The 20,632-nt window shown below is 43.0% G+C and overlaps 1 protein-coding gene across 1 annotated transcript; it reads left to right on the forward strand.

Annotated features, from left to right (window-relative positions):
* Window positions 1–19,952: 19,952 nt before the first annotated feature.
* Window positions 19,953–20,348, forward strand: LOC114200719 (large ribosomal subunit protein eL42). The gene has a single exon (XM_028093012.2). It carries the CDS (start codon window positions 19,974–19,976, stop codon window positions 20,292–20,294), a length of 321 nt encoding a protein of 106 aa, XP_027948813.1. The 5' UTR covers window positions 19,953–19,973; the 3' UTR covers window positions 20,295–20,348.
* Window positions 20,349–20,632: the final 284 nt, after the last annotated feature.

A 20,632-nucleotide genomic window follows, 5' to 3' on the forward strand; every position in this document is an offset into this window, starting at 1 on the left:
AAGAAAGAACAAGAATCATATGATCCTCTCAATAGATGCAGAAAAAGCATTTGACAAAGTCCAGCATCCTTTCTTGATCAAAACTCTTCAGAGTATAGGGATAGAGGGTACATACCTCAATATCATAAAAGCCATCTATGAAAAACCTACAGCGAATATCATTCTCAATGGGGAAAAGCTGAGAACTTTTCCCCTAAGGTCAGGAACGTGGCAGGGATGTCCACTCTCACCACTGCTATTCAACATAGTATTAGAAGTCCTAGCCACAGCAATCAGACAACAAAAAGAAATCAAAGGCATCCAAATCGGCAAAAAGGAAGTCAAACTCTCACTCTTTGCAGATGATATGATACTGTATGTGGAAAACCCAAAAGACTCCACCCCAAAACTGCTAGAACTCATACAGGAATTTGGTAAAATAGCAGGATATAAAATCAATGCACAGAAATCAGTGGCATTCCTATACACCAACAAGACAGAAGAGAGACAAATCAAGGAGTCGATCCCATTTACAATGGCACCCAAAACCATAAGATACCTAGGAATAAATTTAACCAAAGAGGCAAAGGATCTGTACTCAGAAAACTATAAAATTCTCATGAAAGAAATTGAGGAAGACACAAAGAAATGGAAAAACGTTCCATGTTCATGGATTGGAAGAACAAACATTGTGAAGATGTCAGTGCTACCTAGAGCTATCTACACATTCAATGCAATCCCCATCAAAGTACCATCCACCTTTTTCAAAGAAATGGAACAAATAATCCTAAAATTTGTATGGAACCAGAAGAGACCCCGAATAGCCAGAGGAATCTTGAAAAAGAAAAGCAAAGCTGGCGGCATCACAATTCCGGACTTCCAGCTCTATTACAAAGCTGTCATCATCAAGACAGTATGGTACTGGCACAAAAACAGACACATAGATCAATGGAACAGAATCGAGAGCCCAGAAATGGACCCTCAACTCTATGGTCAACTCATCTTTGACAAAGCAGGAAAGAATGTCCAATGGCAAAAAGACAGTCTCTTCAGCAAATGGTGTTGGGAAAATTGGACAACCACATGCAGAAGAATGAAACTGGACCATTTCCTTACACCACACACAAAAATAGACTCCAAATGGTTGAAAGACCTAAATGTGAGACAGGAGTCCATCCAAAGCCTAAAGGAGAACACAGGCAGCAACCTGTTCGACCTCAGCCACAGGAACTTCTTCTTAGAAACATCGCCAAAGGCAAGGGAAGCCAGGGCAAAAATGAACTATTGGGATTTCATCAAGATAAAAATCTTTTGCACAGCAAAAGAAATAGTCAACAAAACCAAAAGACAACCGACAGAATAGGAAAAAATATTTGCAAATGACATATCAGACAAAGGGCTAGTATCCAAAATCTATAAAGAACTTATCAAACTCAATACCCAAAGAACAAATAATCCAATCAAGAAATGGGCAGAAGGCATGAACAGACATTTTTCCAAAGAAGACATCCAAATGGCCAACAGACACATGAAAAAGTGCTCCACATCGCTCTGCATCAGGGAAATCCAAATCAAAACCTCAATGAGATACCACCTCACACCCATCAGAATGGCTAAAATTAATAAGTCAGGAAACGACAGACGTTGGCAGGGATGTGGAGAAAGGGGAACCCTCCTACACTGTTGGTGGGAATGCAAGCTGGTGCAACCACTCTGGAAAACAGTATGGAGGTTCCTCAAACAGTTGAAAATAGAGCTACCCTACGATCCAGCAATTGCACTACTGGGTATTTACCCCAAAGATACAAATGTAGGGACCCGAAGGGGTACGTGCACCCCAATGTTTATACCAGCAATGTCCACAATAGCCAAACTGTGGAAAGAGCCAAGATGTCCATCGACAGATGAATGGCTAAAGAAGATGTGGTATATATACACAATGGAATATTATGCAGCCATCAAAAGGAATGAGATCTTGCCATTTGCAACGACGTGGATGGAACTGGAGGGTGTTATGCTGAGTGAAATAAGTCAATCAGAGAAAGACATGTATCATATGACCTCACTGGTATGAGGAATTCTTAATCTCAGGAAACAAACTGAGGGTTGCTGGAGTGGTGGGGGTTGGGAGGGATGGGGTGGCTGGGTGATAGACATTGGGGAGGGTATGTGCTATGGTGAGCGCTGTGAATTGTACAAGACTGATGAATCATGGATCTGCACTTCTGAAACAAATAATGCAATATATGTTAAGAAAAAAAAAAGATAGCAGGAGGGGAAGAATGAAGGGGAGTAAGTCGGAGGGGGAGACGAACCATGAGAGACAATGGACTCTGAAAAACAAACTGAGGGTTCTAGAGGGGAGGGGGTTGGGGGGATGGGTTAGCCTTGTGATGGGTATTAAAAAGGGCACATTCTGCGTGGAGCACAGGATGTTATGCACAAACAATGAATCATGGAACACTACATCAAAAACTAATGATGTAATGTATGGTGATTAACATAACAATAAAAATTATTAAGAAAAAAGAGTCACATGTTCTACCCACTGAGCCAACCAGGTGGCCCCCTAATCCTTTATTTTTTTTTTTTAAGATTTTATTTATTTATTTGAGAGACAGAGAATGAGAGAGATAGAGAGCATGAGAGGGAAGAGGGTCAGAGGGAGAAGCAGACTCCCTGCTGAGCAGGGAGCCCGATGTGGGACTCGATCCGGGGACTCCAGGATCATGACCTGAGCCGAAGGCAGTCGCTTTAACCAACTGAGCCACCCAGGCGCCCCGGCCCCCTAATCCTTTATTCACTCGGGATCCATCAGCTAGCGGGCACTGCTCTGCTGAAAAAAGAAAGACAACTGAAGTATACTTTCTGCTCTTGAGGTGCTCATGTCCAGAGGTATACTTGGTTTCAGTTTTACAAAGGAGGACAAGAGGGGTCACACAGTTAGCAAGTAAGTGGCTGAGCTAGGAGGCAAAACAAAGCTGGTCAGTATGACATCAAAGCCACTATTTTTTTTTATAAATTTTTTTCTTTAAATTTTTTATTGTTATGTTAATCACCATACATTACATCATTAGTTTTTGATGTAGTGTTCCATGATTCATTGTTTGTGCATAACACCCAGTGCTCCACGCAGAACGTGCCCTCCTTAATACCCATCACCAGGCTAACCCATCCCCCCACCCCCTCCCCTCTAGAACCCTCAGTTTGTTGTTGTTGTGTTTAAGATTTTATTTATTTATTTGAGAGAGAGAGAATGAGAGATAGAGAGCACGAGAGGGAAGAGGGTCAGAGGGAGAAGCAGACTCCCCGCTGAGCAGGGAGCCCGATGTGGGACTCGATCCTGGGACTCCAGGATCATGACCTGAGCCGAAGGCAGTCGCTTAACCAACTGAGCCACCCAGGCGCCCCTCCTCAGTTTGTTTTTCAGAGTCCATTGTCTCTCATGGTTCGTCTCCCCCTCCTATTTACCCCCCTTCATTCTTCCCCTCCTGCTATCTTCTTCTTTTTTTTTTTCTTAACATATATTGCATTATTTGTTTCAGAGGTACAGATCTGTGATTCAACAGTCTTGCACAATTCACAGTGCTCACCATAGCACATACCCTCCCCAATGTCCATCACCCAGCCACCCCATCCCTCCCACCCCCCACCACTCCAGCAACCCTCAGTTTGTTTCCTGAGATTAAGAATTCCTCAGATCAGTGAGGTCATATGATACACGTCTTTCTCTGATTGACTTATTTCACTCAGCATAACACCCTCCAGTTCCATCCACGTCATTGCAAATGGCAAGATCTCATTCCTTTTGATGGCTGCATAATATTCCATTGTATATATATATATATACACCACATCTTCTTATTCCATTCCTCTGCCGATGGACATCTTGGCTCTTTCCACAGTTTGGCTATTGTGGACATTGCTGCTATAAACATTGCGGTGCACGTACCCCTTCGGATCCCTACATTTTTATCTTTGGGGTAAATACCCAGTAGTGCAATTGCTGGATCGTAGGGTAGCTCTATTTTCAACCGTTTGAGGAACCTCCATACTGTTTTCCAGAGTGGTTGCACCAGCTTGCATTCCCACCAACAGTGTAGGAGGGTTCCCCTTTCTCCACATCCCTGCCAACGTCTGTCGTTTCCTGACTTGTTAATTTTAGCCATTCTGACGGGTGTGAGGTGGTATCTCATTGAGGTTTTGATTTGGATTTCCCTGATGCCGAGCGATGTGGAGCACTTTTTCATGTGTCTGTTAAGGCCACTAATTTTTGTGAAGATGGCATACTCCTGAATCCACAAGCTTGAAAACATTGCCAGTCTAAGAACAATTGTGAGGAAGAAACAAGTCACAAAGAATACATACAATGTAATTCCATTTATATGAACTTCAAAAACGGGCTTGCTTAGTGGTACACAAATAGACACACTGAACAGAATAGCAAAAAATGATTTCCACAGATTAGGGTAGTGGCCATCTCCGAAGGGAGGAGGGGAGTGTGGGGGGGGCGCGGTGGGTCCACTAGGAGCTTCCGGGGAGCTGAGTACTCTTCTGGACCTGGTGGTGGCTGCCCAGTTATAATGACACACGCAACTGTACATATGCTCTGTTTACTCCTCTGTATGGATGACATATTTCACAATAAATAAAATTAGAGTAACAAACAATTGTGTGGTGAGGGATGTTATTGGCCAGGTGCAGGTACCCATGATGGCAGGCAAAGAGCCACAAGGGGCAAAAGGTCTTTTTGCCTTCTGCAAATGTCCCATGCAGGTGAACCCACAGGCTGGCTCACCACTATGGTAATGTGCATTAGACACAAAATAAATTCTGAAGAGGACAGTGCTTGGTGAGATCATCTTGCCATTTGATCCTACATGTCTGAGCATTCTTAAAAGGGCTGCTGAAGAATGAGACCGCATTCACGTTGTAACAATAGCTTGGAGCTTTCCACAGAAAAGTGCAACTCCGTACAAAAGCGTGAAGGAAAGCTCCCTCCCAGGTACCTCAGATTAATTAGGCTTTACTTTATTCTCTTTATTTTTTTTTAAAGATTTTATTTATTTATTTGAGAGAGAGAGAGAATGAGAGATAGAAAGCATGAGAGGGATGAGGGTCAGAGGGAGAAGCAGACTCCCCGCCGAGCTGGAAGCCCGATGCGGGACTCGATCCCCGGGACTCCAGGATCATGACCTGAGCCGAAGGCAGTCGCTCAACCGACTGAGCCACCCAGGCGCCCCTACTTTATTCTCTTTATGAGCCTGTCAGAAAAGCAGAGTGAGGTGGGGCAGGGGCGGGGCGCCTGGCTGGCTCAGCCAGAAGAGCATATGACACTTGATCTTAGGGTTGTGAGTTCGAGCCCCACATTGGGTGTAGAGATTATATAAACAAACAACGTTTTAACAAAAGGGCAGAGGGGACTTCTGGGTTGGGTTTTGTTTGAGACTCTGGAGCCAGACCAGTTGGAAATACATGAGAGGAATTTGGAGGTCCGTCTCTGTCCACAAGAGGGGTGGGGAGGAGGGGGGGACTGGGAGGAGATGTCCTATCTCCTTTGGGGATTTTGAGCTCATTCCATTCAGTCCCACCTTGGTCAAGATGGAACTTAGCTTTCTGAATTACCAGCCCTGTCTAGATGCTTCCTGGGCTCCTGACAGTGTTCTATAGATAGACTTGGGGGGTGGTTACTTGCACTTGAGGCAGGGTCACATGGAACTGAGGTGTGTTTAGGGCCAAGAAGAGCATCTCTTCATTATCAATGTGTGTGTGTGTGGGGGGGAGGTGTAGGATTGCCAGATAAACACCTGTTAAATTTAAATTTCAGATAAACAATAAATAACTTTTTAGTATAAGTATGTCCTAAGTGTTACATGGGACATACTTAAGCATAATTCGTTGCTTATCTGAAATTCTAATTCAACTCTTCAACTCAGTATCCTGTATTTTTATTTCCTAAATCTGGCCACCTGAGGGGAGGGCATTCAGCATCTGACGGCCAGGTGCAGGCAGGCTGCTCCTGAGTGCTGTGCGGCTAGCCGTGGGTATTGCTTGCTTGATATGCTCATGACCCCTGCTTTTCTCCCCTTCCCCAGCCTCCGGAGGCTTCAGCCTAGTGTGCAGGCGTTGCACCTGCTCTGCCACGGGATGGTTAATAATACTAAGGAATCATTGCTCATTATGTTGTGTGATAATGGTATTGTGGTTATGCTGGGTTTTTTTTAAAGGAGGTCTTAACATCTTAGAGATGTATACTAAAATATTTATTAAAAATTGGGGTGCCTGGGTGGCTCAGTCGTTAAGCGCCTGCCTTCGGCTGAGGTCATCATCCCAGGGTCCTGGGATCGAGCCCCGCATCGGGCTCCCTGCTCCGCGGGAAGCCTGCTTCTCCCTCACCCACTCCCCCTGCTTGTGTTCCCTCTCTTGCTGTGTCTCTCTCTGTCAAATAAATAAAATCTTTAAAAAAATAAAATAACAGAAATAAAAATAAGTCAATAAAATATTTATAAACAAAGTGATAAGCTATCTAACATTTGCTTCAAAATAATATGACGGGGGATATATATTGTGAAAAAAGGCTGATCATGGTGGTCTGGGACTAGCACCAGAAGGAGGAAGAGACTGCAAAGGGGCACAAGAGAATTTGGGGGATGATAGAAATGTTCTGTATTTTGATTATGGCGGTGGTTTCAAGGGTGTATATATCTGTTAAATCTCATCAAATTGTACACTAAAATGGATGCAGTTTATTATAAATGAATTTTACCTCAATAAGGAAATAACCTCAATAAAGGGATGCCTCAATAAAAGTACTAGTTGGAAAACTAAAATATGAGAGGGGAAGTGGACAGGGTTATGGGTGAGACAGGGTTGGCCACAAGTTGGTTTCCAGTTGATGGGGCTGGGTGGTGTTTACACATTGGTTTCATTATGCTGATTATCTGCTTTTTGAACTGTGTACATTTTCCATAATAAAAAGGTTTTCAAAAGATAATAAGGACAAAAGAAGAAAATTCTAAATTAGATGTTTTGGAATTTCTCAATAATGTAAAAAATATCATTGGAATTAGATTTGGTTGCTTGAGTCTGATTCATTGGAATTAGATTGATAACTGTGAATGACTGACATAAACCTTTTATTACCTAGAAGGAGTCTGTATTCAGATTTCCTCTAAGTGACTTTGAATTCTCACTGCACATTAAGGAAAAAAATGAGAATCCAAAAAAGCAAGAATGCATAATGGTACAGCCACTTTGGAAGACCGTTTGGCAGTTTCTTAAAAGCTAAACATAGTCTTACCATACGATCCAGCAATCACACTTCTTGGTATTAACCCAAATGAGTTGGAAACTTATGTCCACATACAAACCTTCATATGAATGTTTATAGCAGCTTTATTTATAATAGCCAAAACTTGGAACCAACCAAGATGTCCTTCAGTAGGTGAATGGATAAACAAACTGTGGTACATGCAGACAGTGGAATAGTGTTCAATGAATAAAAAAAATAATAATAAGCCACTAGGGGGTTGGGGTGTGAGAAATGGGGAGACATGGGTCAAAGGGCACAAACTTCCATTTATAAGATTAATAAGTTTGATGATCTAATGTACAACGTGGTGATTATAGCTAATAATACTGTATCATGATGAGGAATAGAAGCAGAAAAATGTTCATCTTCAGTTCAGAAGTTTGACCTATGGCCTGCAGAGTTTTGATAAAGATCAAAAATGTGCTGGTTGCTGCATTCTTAAAGGGTCTCATGACCCTTGCCTCACTGATAGTTAATATCAAACTGAATAATAAGCACCAGAGAAATCTTGCAAAAGTAGTTTTACATGTAGAAATTTGAAGACATTTATGATCATATATTCCCTGCACGACCTCTTCCCTTCGGGCACTAAGCATCTGACCACCAGCTTCATACAGCTCTTTCTGCCCACGGATCCTGCCCCCCATGCTACTCAAATAACCTTACTAAGTTGCACGGTAGAACAGCTCAAGAATTCTTTCAACTATCCTGCACCATTTTTGGTGGCCCATATGAGGACAACATAATGAGTCCAAGAATGTTGGTGTGACTGGATAAGTCTTCTTTACCCCCAGTCTTTGTTTCTTACCTGAAAGGGACCAGTGGGAGCTATTACCCAGTTGAGGCACTCACCCAAGGGGGACTGCTCCCTTGGGCCTGGATCATGGATAAAGCTCGCAAGACAGTTGCCTGGATTAGATAGGAGTTTCATAATTTGGGTTATTTTCATGTTTCTCATTTGTCCTTCCCCATGGGCTGTTTGGCATTCTCCATCCTGCTCTCAGATTGAAAGTACTTCTAGCTTAGATATATGATGTCTACTATGATATAAAATAGCTGCCCCTTCTTAACAAAGGCCATGGCCTCTACCCCATCCATTAATTAGAGGCTTACAAAGGGTAGTATCATTGGTCGCCAAATATATCAACTCACTCAAAATGGAAAGAGGCAGCCCCAATCTCTGTGGCAATTCAGTCCATTCACCAGCATCTACTGTAGCCTAGGATGCAGCAGGGAAGTAAAGGGAGGTCAACATCCCTTCTCGAATGACACAAAGGTGTCAGAGCAGTTGAGAATGAGGGACAACTCCCGCCACTCTAAACCACAGGAAACTTCAGCAATATTCCTGATGGGACAACATTTGGAAGCTGAGGGGGATTATGGTAATGGACTCCTAGTTAGTTAATGTACTCTCTTCATTTTATGGGAATTAACTATGGGATCAACTTCCTCGATCCCGGAGGGTTCCCCTTTGGCCCGTCTCCTAGCACATTGGAGTCATTTTGGACAACAGGATTTGAAGAAGAAGCGCCTCATCTTCTTCTGTAACAATGCCTGGCCTTAATGTTCTCTGGAGGATGGGGCGCCTGGGTGGCTCAGATGGTTAAGCGTCTGCCTTCGGCTCAGGTCATGATCCCAGGGTTCTGGGATCGAGTCCCGCATTGGGCTCCCTGCTCCTTGGGAGCCTGCTTCTCCCTCTGCCTCTCTCTCTCTCTCTCTCTCTCTGTCTCTCACGAATAAATAAATAAAACCTTTAAAAAAATATTCTCTGGAGGATGATGAAAAATGGCCCATTAACAGGTCCCTAACACCTCAATACTATTTATCAATTAGACCTTCTTTACAGGCATCAGGGAAAATGAACCGAAGTGCCTTACAACCATGCCTTTATGCCACTGCGTCAGGATCCTAATCCAAGAGAGACTTGTAGGATGTGTCTGGTAGGGTACCAGGCCCCTCCACCTTTAGATGCTTTAGATGATGATTGTTTAAGTAGACTACCCCAATTAAAGAAACCAATTGAGTCAGACAAACAAGAAAATCAATCAGTAGAAGAAAAAGTTGAAATAAACCTGCAAGTTGAGCCCAGGTCTCCTGGTAACTCCCCCTCCATACAAACCTTCGGAGCCTTCCACTTCTAGCCCAGCAGGACACGCGAGAAGTGGAATATCATACCTCCCAAACACTCCGACTAAGGCAGGATTATCTACTTCAGGAAGTAGCAGGTGGGGAAATGGCACCACTAAGGTCCATGTCCCAGTTTCCATGTCAGATCTGGCTCAAATAAAACAACAACTAGGACGACACTCAAAGGATCCATCCAAGTTTATAGGTGGACTTCACCAGGTGTCTCTAACGTTTGATTTAACCTGGCAGGATATCTGTATTATTCTAAAACACACTGTCGAACTCCAGAAGAAAAGTCCCAAATTTGGGCTGGGGCACAAGAATTTGCAGATAAGCTGTCAACTAGGGATGGAAATCATTATCCAGTAGGAGGAGACACTGTTCCTCATGCTGAGCCTCATTGGAACGACCAAGAGGACAGATCTGGCAGAGAAAGATGAGACCATATGGTCACTTGTTTATTGGAGGGAATGAAAAGAGGATTTTCTAAACCTGTCAATTTTGATAAAGTTAAGGAAGTAACCCAGGCAGATGATGAAAATTCAGCCTTGTTTAATAGAAGTAATTTGTAAATATACAAATTTAGACCCAACCACCCTGGAAGGAATGGCTATCTTAAATATGCATTCTATGAGCTAGTCAGCACCAGACATTGGCCATCAATTGGCAAAAATGGCCCTCGGCCCTCAAACTCCAAACCAGTGGCTGCTGGAATTGGCCACTGGAGTCTTTAATAACAGAGATATGACTCTAAGCCAGGAAAAGGACTGCAGGGCTAAAATACAGGGCAGAACGTAGGCTTAAATACTGGCTACGCTGTTGTGGATCCCCACAATGCCAGGCTAGCCAGGAGCAACAGGAGAAGCCGGTATCAGACAGAAGTCCAGGTAAGACCCTGTGCTATAGGTACAGCCAAATTGGACATTGGAGTAAAGAATGTCCTGATAAATGCCCTCCACCAAGACCATGTCCTGCCTGTAGGGCAGAGGGACATTGGAAAAGGGACTGTCCTTGTCACCAGAGGGAGAGGAAGACAGGAACTCGTTCCCTTTGTTTTTGTTTTTTAAGATTTTATTTGTTTATTTGTCAGAGAGCAAGCACAAGCAGGTGGAGCGGCAGGCAGAGGGAGAAGCAGACTCCCCGCTGATCAGGGAGCCTGATGCGGGACTCAGTCCCAGGACCCTGGGATCATGACCTGAGCCGAAGGCTGACACTTAACTGATTGAGCCACCCAGGTGTCCCAGGAACTCATTTCCCAGCCTGAGAGCAACAACTTGAAGAGATGGCATGGCAGGGCCCTGAGCCTGGTCTGGCTCCCCTGAACATCAAGATGGCTGAGTCCTGGGTTACCCTGGGGGTGGTAGGTAAGTTCATTGATTTTCTTATTGATACAGGAGCCACTTACTCTGTCCTTGTTCAGCATTCTGGCCTGACCTTTCTAAACATAAAATTACTGAATAGAAGGAGAACCTAACTCATGCTTACAAACTTCTCCTTTAACCTATAAATAGAGACCAATTAATTACCCATTCTTTCCTGGTTCTCCCTTCCTGTTCCACTCCCCTGTTAAGAAGGGACCTCATGCTGAAGTTGGGAATCTAGTTCAAACTAACTAGACAGGGGGATAGTCTCTTCTCCTTGCTGATAGAAGAAAAATTAGACATCCATCCTGGAATTTCCTCTAACGTTTAAGAACAAGTAGACCCACAAGTTTGGAATTGTGATATCCCCAGGAAGGCAATAAGGGTCCATCCCATCAGAATAGCTCTAAAGGACCTTGCTACTATTCAACACAAAAAACAATATCCTTTTAAGACAGAAGCCAGGGTTGGCCTCCAACCACTCCTAGATAAATTTCTTTTTTTTTAAATTTTTTATTGTTATGTTAATCACCATACATTACATCATTAGTTTTTGATGTAGTGTTCCATGATTCATTGTTTGTGCATAACACCCAGTGCTCCACTCAGAACGTGCCCTCTTTAATACCCATCACCAGGCTAACCCATCCCCCTACCCTCCTCCCCTCTAGAACCCTCAGTTTGTTTTTCAGAGTCCATCGTCTCTCATGGTTCGTCTCCCCCTCCGACTTACTCCCCTTCATTATTCCCCTCCTGCTATCTTCTTCTTTTTCTTTTTTCTTAACATATGTTGCATTATTTGTTTCAGAAGTACAGATCTGTGATTCAACAGTCTTGCACAATTCACAGCGCTCACCATAGCACATACCCTCCCCAATGTCTATCACCCAGCCACCCCATCCCTCCCACCCCCCACTACTCCAGCAACCCTCAGTTTGTTTCCTGAGATTAAGAATTCCTCGTATCAGTGAGGTCATATGATACATGTCTTTCTCTGATTGACTTATTTCACTCAGCATAACACCCTCCAGTTCCATCCACGTCGTTGCAAATGGCAAGATCTCATTCCTTTTGATGGCTGCATAATATTCCATTGTGTATATATACCACATGTTCTTACCACTCCTAGATAAATTTCTTAAGTGTGGAATTCTTAAACCTTGCCAATCCCCTTATAATACTCCCATTTTGCCTATTAAGAAGCCTCATGGAGAGTATAGAATGATATAATACCTTAGAGCAATAAATGAAGCTGTCATCCCTATTCAGCCTATAGTGCCAAATCCTTATACTATACTAACTCAAATTCTGGGCCATACAAAATGGCTTGCAGTGCTTGATGTAAAAGATGCTTTCTTTTGTGATCCCTTAAGGGAAGGGGCCCAGCCTCTATCCACCTTTGAATGGACTCCATTAGGAGAACACCAAGCCTGCCAGCTTACATGCACAGTCCTACTGCAGAAGTTAGAGACAGTCCCCATTTGTTTGGCAATGCACTCAGGAGAGAACTGAACTGAGAACTGAGACCTCTTACATGGCCTCAGGAAACAAGAGTATATCAATGATATTTTAATATGTAGCCCCACAAAAGAGGCCTCGGACTATAATTCTACTGTTGTACTAAACTTTCTTGGGGAGAGAGGATACTGAGTATCATCGAAAAGCTCAAATTTCTTTCTTTTCTTTTCTTTTTAAAGATTTTATTTATTTATTTGACAGAGAGACACAGTGAGAGAGGGAACACAAGCAGGGGGAGTGGGAAAGGGAGAAGCAGGCTTCCCGTGGAGCAGGGAGCCCGATGTGGGGCTCGATCCCAGAACCCTGGGATCGTGCCCTGAGCCAAAGGCAGCCGCTTAACGACTGAGCCACCCAGGCGCCCCAAGCCTCAAATTTCTAAACAGAAGGTACAATCCTTAGGATGTGAATTAACTCCTGGACATCATTCCCTGTCAATCAAGAGAAAAAGAGCTGTAATAGAATTGAGGTCACCTGCCACAAAAAACCAACTCTGAACCTTTTTAGGAATGGCTGGATTTTGCAGCCTATGGATCCCAGGGTTTGGAATCTTAGCCAAAACTCTACATGAAGCCACCAGAGGGCCAGATGAAGAGCCTTTAAAATGGGATAAAGAACAACAGGAGGCCTTTCAACAACAAAAACTAAACTGTCCTTGGCCCTGGCTCTAGCTCTACCAAACTTAGAAAAGCCATTTACCTTATTCGCTGCTGAAAGACAGGGCCAAGCCCTAGGAGTACTAACACAAAAATGAGGGTATGAATCAAGACCCGTAGGATATTTTCCAATGCCATTGACAAGAAGAGCCCAAGGATGGCCGGCATGCCTTTTAAGCAGTAGCACCTCCTGCACTACTAGTAGAAGCATCTAATGGGACAGCCATTGACAGTGATGACTCCTCACCAGGTTCAAGGAATTTTAGAAACTAAAGAACATCAATGGATGACAGGGAGATGGCTAAGTATCAAGCTATGCTTTTAGACTCCCCCAATATTGTTCTCAAAATCTGTCAAACCCTAAACCCGGCATCCCTCATGCCTGGATCAGACCATGCCGCTATTGCATTTGTACATGACTGTGAGGAGGTAATAGAACTAGTCCCTTCCAGCCATCCAGATCTAAAAGATCAAGCCAGGGACACCTGTCATTAAGTGTCTGCCTTTGACTCAGGTCATGATCCCAGGGTCCTGGGATTGAGCCCCGCATTGGGCTCCCTGCTTCGCGGGAAACCTGCTTCTCCATCTCCCACTCCCCCTGCTTGTGTTCCCTGTCTCGCTGTGTCTCTCTCTGTCAAATCAATAAATGGAATCTTTAAAAAAATAATAAATAAATAAATAAATAAATAAATAAATAAATAAATAAATAAAAGATCAAGCCATAGACAACACTGACGATAGTTGGTTTATGGGCAGTAGTAGTTTTATAGAAGGAGGACAAAGAAAGCCTGGCTACACAATTGTTAGTTTAATGAAAACTATTGAGGCCAACCCATTACCGATCAATGTTTTTTTTTTAATGATTTTATTTTGGGGATGGCTGGGGGCGCAGTTAGTTAAGCATCTGCCTTCGGCTCAGGTCATCATCCCAGAGTTTCAGGATCGAACCCCGCATCAGGCTCCCTGCTCAGCGGAGAGTCTGCTTCTTCCTCTGCCCCTCCCTCTGCTCATGCTCTCTCTCAGATAAATAAGTACTTATTTAGAGAGAGAAAGAGTGTGCAAGTGGGGGGAGGGGCAGAGGGACAGAGAGAAACTCAAGCAGACTCCCTGCTGAGCACGGAGCCCTCCTTGGGGCTCAATCCCATGGCCCTGACATCATGACCTGAGCCAAAATCAAGAGTTGGATGCTTAACTGACTGAGCCACACAGGTACCCCAAGATTTTATTTTTAAGTAATCTCTACACACAACGCCAAGATCAAGAGTCATATGCTCCACTGACTGAGCCAGCCAGGTGCCCCCTGATCAATATTTCAGCTCAAAAGGCAGAACTGATAGCTCTCCCTCAAGCTCTTCAATTAGCTAAAGGCCTGAGTTAATATATATATAGATTCAAAATACACCTTCCTTGTACTACATGCATCCAGTGTCATCTGGAAAGAAAAGGGGATTATTAACTAGTGATAATTCCCCTATTAGATATGGACCTGAAATTGTAAATCTATTAAAGGCAGTTCATCTCCCTAAAGAAGTTGCTATAATGTATCTTAGAGAGGACATCAAAAGGGAAAACATTTAGAATCTAAAGGAAATAATCTAGCCGATCGGGCAGCCAAACTGACAGTTCACACTAAACTATTTATGAGTCTACCAGTCTCTAATCCCTTAAGCACTGTTGTTCCCATGTAGACTATAGATCTACTAAAACTGCCAAGGGATGGTATAAGAGTGATAAAGGAAAAATCTTTGTCCCTAAGGAAAAACAATGGAAATTAGCAACAGGCCCACACCAGGCTACTCATATGGGAAGAGAAGCTTTATGGGATTTCACCAAATCCTTGTTTGATGGAATAGGATTAAGAGCCCTTTTACAAAAGGCATGTAAATCTTATGCAGTATGCACCCAGGTTAACTGAGAATGTTCATAACAATCACCCCCCCTTTTTAAGGTTTTAAAAATTATTTATTTATTTATTTATTTAAAGAGATTTTATTCATTTATTTGAGAGAGAGAGAGAAACAGCATGAGAGGGGAGAGAGTCAGAGGGAGAAGCAGGCTCCCCACTGAGCCGGGAGCCCGATGTGGGACTTGATCCCAGGACTCCGGGATCATGACCTGAGCTGAAGGCAGTCGCTTAACCAACTGAGCCACCCAGGCACCCTTTTTATTTCTTTCTTTATAAGTTTCTTTTTTAATTTTTTTAATTTTTAATTTTTTTTAAAGATTTTATTTATTTATTTGACAGAGAGAGACACAGTGAGAGAGGGAACACAAGCAGGGGGAGAGGGAGAAGCAGGCTTCCCGCAGAGCAGGGAGTCCGATGCGGGGCTCAATCCCAGGACCTTGGGACCAGGACCCAAGCCCAGGGCAGATGCCTAACAACTGAGTCACCGAGGCACCCCTATAAGTTTATTTTTTTAAAGATTTTATCATTTATTAGAGAAAGAGTGAGAGAGAGAGCACAAGTGGCAGGAGGGGCAGAGGGAGAAGCAGGCTCCCCGCTGAGTGGGGCTTGGGACGCGGAGCTCCATCCCAGGACCCCGGGATCGTGACCTGAGCCAAGAGTAGATGCTTAACTGACAGAGCCACCCACGTGCCCCTAACATTTTTATTTTTAAGTAACCTCCACACCCAACATGGGGCTCAAACTTGCAGCCCCAAGATCAAGAGTTGCATGCTCTACCAACTGAGCCAGCCAGGTGCCCTGATCAGCACCTCTTTTAATACTTGAACAAAAACATGGAACATATCCTAGAGAAGACTGGCAAATTGATTTCACATAAATGCCACCTTGTAAGGGATATAAGTATTTATTAGTCTATATAGATACCTTTACTGGATGGGTGGAAGCTTTCCCATATAAGACAGAAAAAGCTGCTGATGTAACAAAGACTTTATAGGGAAAATTATCCCTGGTTTGATCTCCCTTGATCTCTTCAAAGTGACATTGGTTGAGCCTTTACAGCCCAAGTAACTCAACAGGTACACCCAAGCCCTTAAAATTAAATATTTTTTGCATTCAACCTGGCATCCATAATCATCAGGCAAAGTTGAAAAGATTAACCATAATTTAAAAAGATACCTTACAGGGCACCAGGGTAGCTCAGTCAGTTAGGCATCCAACTCCTGATTTTGGCTCAGGTTGTGATCTTAGGGTCATGGGATTGAGCCCATGTTGGGCTCCACACTCAGCACAGAGATTTTCTCTCTCCTCCTTCTGCCCCTCCCCCTGCTTGCTCTGTCTCTAAAATAAATAAATAAATAAAATCTAAAAAAAAGAGAGATCTTACTAAGATGAGTCTGGAAAGACAAGAAAACTGGATAACTCCTTTACCAAAAGGTCTCTTAAGAATAAGAACCACCCCATGGGAAGGGTGCCTGGGTGGCCCAGTCAGTTAAGTATCTGACTTTAGCTCAGGTCAGAATCTTAAGAGTCCTGGAATAGAGCCCTGCGTCAGGCTCCATGCTTAGCAGGCAGTCTGCTTGTCCCTCTGCTCCTCCCCCCACTTGGTCTCTCTCTCTCTCTCTCTCTCTCTCAAATAAATAAATTAAAAAAAACCCAAAACAAAAAACACCCCGTGGGAAAGATTGGGGTTAAGCCCTTTTGAATTAATATATGGTAGACCTTTCCTTACCATTGACTTATCCTTGGACCCAGATTATAATAACCTTTTAAATTTTTCATTAGAAGCTGGATTGATCCATAAAACTCTCAACGAATATAATAATAAGGTACTGCCAAAACCAGACCTAAGGAAACTCAAATTTCTTTGCACGTAAGCCCTGGACAACTAGTCTATTTAAAAGATTGGAAGGCAAACAACTCTGGAGAACTAATTCCTAAATGGAAAGGACCTTACAGGGTCATATTAAGCACTCCCACTGTGGTAAAACCAGAAGACCACTTGACATGGGCTCATATTTCCAGAATTAAACTTATACCCCCCCCTTCAATACAAGCTGACAACAAACTGGACAGTGTGCCCTCATATTCTGTGAACCAGTGGAAGACCTCAAACTCTTCTTCAAACAGTAAGAAAAAATGAAGGTCTTTTTTCTTCTGCTTGCTGTCTACAAACCATACCTAAATGGTAACTCTTTTTTACAATGGGCACAGCATTACTCTGAGCTCCAAAACCAATCTTCGTGCTGGATTTGTGGCTTACTGCCCATATCAAACACTTCAGGCCTCTCTTGGTTGTGGTAACCTACGTGACAAGGTACAGATCGGCATTATTTACATCAATATGTTGCCAATAGGATACATCATCCTAATACCAGCACATATAAGGATATTTCTATCAGTAAAAAGATGTTTCTTGCTGGCCTATGTTACATGGCAAATGTTACATGGGACTGTCCAGGCCATAAGAGACCTTTCTCTTATTCTCAAAGTATCAGAATTTCAACTGAATATGCCGATCCACAGATAGGCTCCTGACAGCGGATTCCCCGACTACCTAATCCTTCCTATCGATATACTCAGGAAGGATTATATCAGATATAGGATGGATATATGTGGCCTACTCACACAGTAGGACACCTAAGCCAAAAGATCCTTTTATGCTTGGAACAGAAAAACCATACCCTTGATTCATGGTCCAATAATACTTGCCAAATGGCATGGCTCCCTCCAGAAGCCTGTGACCATACCATTATTTTAAGGCAAACATTTGGTTTGCTACTGACTGGACAAGGTGACCAGATATCAGATGGCTAGCCCCTAAAGGAATACAGTGGTTATGTGGGTCAACTTAATGGCCATGGCTGCCACCAGGCTGGAATGGAAGATGTACTGTGTAGATTATGCCTGGACACATGGCTGTAGCAATAAGACTATCGTAAGTCCAGCTAATCTTCCATATCTAAAACAATGATGGACAAGGTCTGCATTCCATGGGTATGACCATCTGACATCTATTTTTCTTCCATCAGTAGGTCTGTAAGATGTTATATGGCACATGGAGGCCCTTGTGCCATATTTAAGGCCTTAAATGGCTCTCAAAATAGCATTATATTATTAAATAATAAAATGACCCAACTGAGTAAAGCAGTTACAAAATAAAATGGTATTAGATGTCTTCACAGCAGTACAAGGAGGAATATGTGCCATTATTAGAGCAGAATACTGTGTCTACATTCCAGATGATGACAAAAATATAACAGGGTTACTTCCTGATATGAATAATCAAATGGGTGCTCGTAAAGGCCTCACATTGTCACTTAATGATTGGTCACATTCCTGGTCAGGAGGTGGACTATGGTCTACACTAAAGGCTCTTATTACTCTTCTTATTTTCATCACTGTAATAATCCTAATGTGTTGTCTCTTTCGCTTTGTTCTCTCCTCTTGTTGAGTTACATGCAAGCAGTTCCTGGCTCCTTTGCCCAGCCAACAGATGGCCCTTACTACTCTAAACAAATTCACCCTGATGTCTCCTCTGGACTCTACAGCAATGGCCATTCGTTATAGTTACTTGTAAGGACAGACAGTGACCAATTTTGGTCCATAGGTAGGAATTTCTTTCCAACTCCACCAGCTTGAAGAAGTTATAGGAAATGAGCCCTTTGTCCTTCAACAAGCTTAAATATTTTTTTTAAGATTTTTTATTTATTTATTTGACAGAGAAAGACAGTGAGAGAGGGAACACAAGCAGGGGGAGTGGGAGAGGGAGAAGCAGACTCCCCGCTGAGCAGGGAGCCTGATGTGGGGCTTGATCCCAGGACCCTGGGATCACAACCTGAGCCAAAGGCAGGTGCTTAACGACTGAGCCATCCAGGCGCCCCAACCTTAAAGATTTAAGGACTGAAAATTGGTCAGGGGAGAAATGATGAGGGATAGAAGCAGAAAAATGTTCACCTCTAGCCCAGAAGGCTGGCCTAAAGCCTGCATAGTTTTGATAAGGATCAAATACGTGCTGGTTGCTGCATTCTTAAAGGGTCTCATGATCTGCCTGTACATCTTACCTATAGTTAATATCGAACTAAATAATAAGCACCAGAGAAACCTTGAGAAAGTAGTTTTAGTAGAAATTTGAAGACATTTATGATCTAATACTCCCTGCACATCCCTTTCCCCTTGGGCACTAACATCTGGTCACCGACTTCATACAGCGAAAAGTACGGCTGTTTCAACCCACGGGTCCTGCCCCCGTGCTACTTAAACTTACTAAGTTGCACCATAAAACGTCTCAAGAATTCTTTCTTGACCATCACGCTCAATGATCCCGCAACACATATACTTGAATGTTGCTAAGAGAGTAGATCTTAAATATTCTCACTACAAAAAAGAAGTGGTAATTATGTGATGGGATGAGGGTGGTAGTTAATACTATGGTGTAATCATTTTGCAATTTATAAATGTATGCAGTCAGTATGTTTTATACCTTAAAATTACACAATGTTATGTGTCAATTATTTCTTAATAAAGCTTGGGTGGGGGGGAGGGGGAGGGAGAAATGAGCCACCAAGCCAGGAAAAGACATAGAGGAAACTTAAATGTGTATTTCTAAGTGAAAGAAGCCAGTCTGAAAAGGCGACATATACACGGTATGATTTTAACTATATGACATTCTGGAAAATAGTGGTTGCCAGGGGCCAGAGAGGAGGGATGGAAGGGAGGAATGAATAAGTGGAACACAGGGGATTTTAGAGCACTGAAACTATTTTGATACTGTGAATGATGTTATACATTTGTCAAAACCTCTAGAACTATAAGGGCGCCTGGGTGGCTCAGCCGGTTAAGCATCTGCCTTCAGCTCAGGTCGTGATCCCGGGTCCTGGGATCGAGCCCCACATTGGGCTCCCAGCTGAGCGGGGGGCCTGCTTCTCCCTCTCCCTTTGCCCCTCCCCGCCCTGCTCATGCTCTCTCTCTCTCTGTCTCTCTCTCTCAAATAAATAAATAAAATCTTTTAAAAAAACCGTATAGAACTATATAACGCAGGGAATGAGGCTTAAGGTAAACTGTGGGTCTTAGTTAATGATAATGTATCAACTTTCCGTGCCGATAGCGCTCTCGCAAACATGGTGAACGTTCCTAAAACCCGCCGGACTTTCTGCAAGAAGTGTGGCAAGCACCAGCCCCACAAAGTGACACAGTACAAGAAGGGCAAAGATTCTCTTTATGCCCAGGGAAAGCGGCGTTATGACAGGAAGCAGAGTGGCTATGGCGGGCAGACTAAGCCGATTTTCCGGAAAAAGGCTAAAACTACAAAGAAGATTGTGCTGAGGCTTGAATGTGTTGAGCCCAATTGCAGATCTAAGAGAATGCTGGCGATTAAGAGATGCAAGCATTTTGAACTGGGAGGAGATAAGAAGAGAAAGGGCCAAGTGATCCAGTTCTAAGCTTCATATTTTGTTAATATTACGAAGACAATAAAATCATGAGGTTATGTTCAAAAAAAAAATAATGTATCAGTGTTGATTCATTAATTGTAGCAAATATACCACACCAATGCAAGATGTTAATAATAGGGAAACGTGTGTACTTGGGTGAGGGGACATATGGGAACTCTCTGTACTTTCCCCACAATTTTTCTATAAATCTAAAACTGCTCTAAAAAAAAAAAATCAAGTCTGTTAATTTTTTAATGTTTTTTTTTTAAAGATTTTATTTATTTATTTGTCAGAGAGAGAGAGAGAGCGAGTACAGTCAGGGGGAGAGGCAGAGGGAGAAGCAGGCT

The sequence above is a fragment of the Eumetopias jubatus genome, unplaced genomic scaffold (genome assembly GCF_037043125.1).
Source record: "Eumetopias jubatus isolate StellerSeaLion01/CBP00866 unplaced genomic scaffold, mEumJub1_p1.0 scaffold_10, whole genome shotgun sequence".
Taxonomy (NCBI): domain Eukaryota; kingdom Metazoa; phylum Chordata; class Mammalia; order Carnivora; family Otariidae; genus Eumetopias; species Eumetopias jubatus.

Bases quoted from the DNA above. Each gene is read 5' to 3' on its own strand.
- LOC114200719 (XM_028093012.2), top strand. From the start codon at position 19,974: ATGGTGAACGTTCCTAAAACCCGCCGGACTTTCTGCAAGAAGTGTGGC.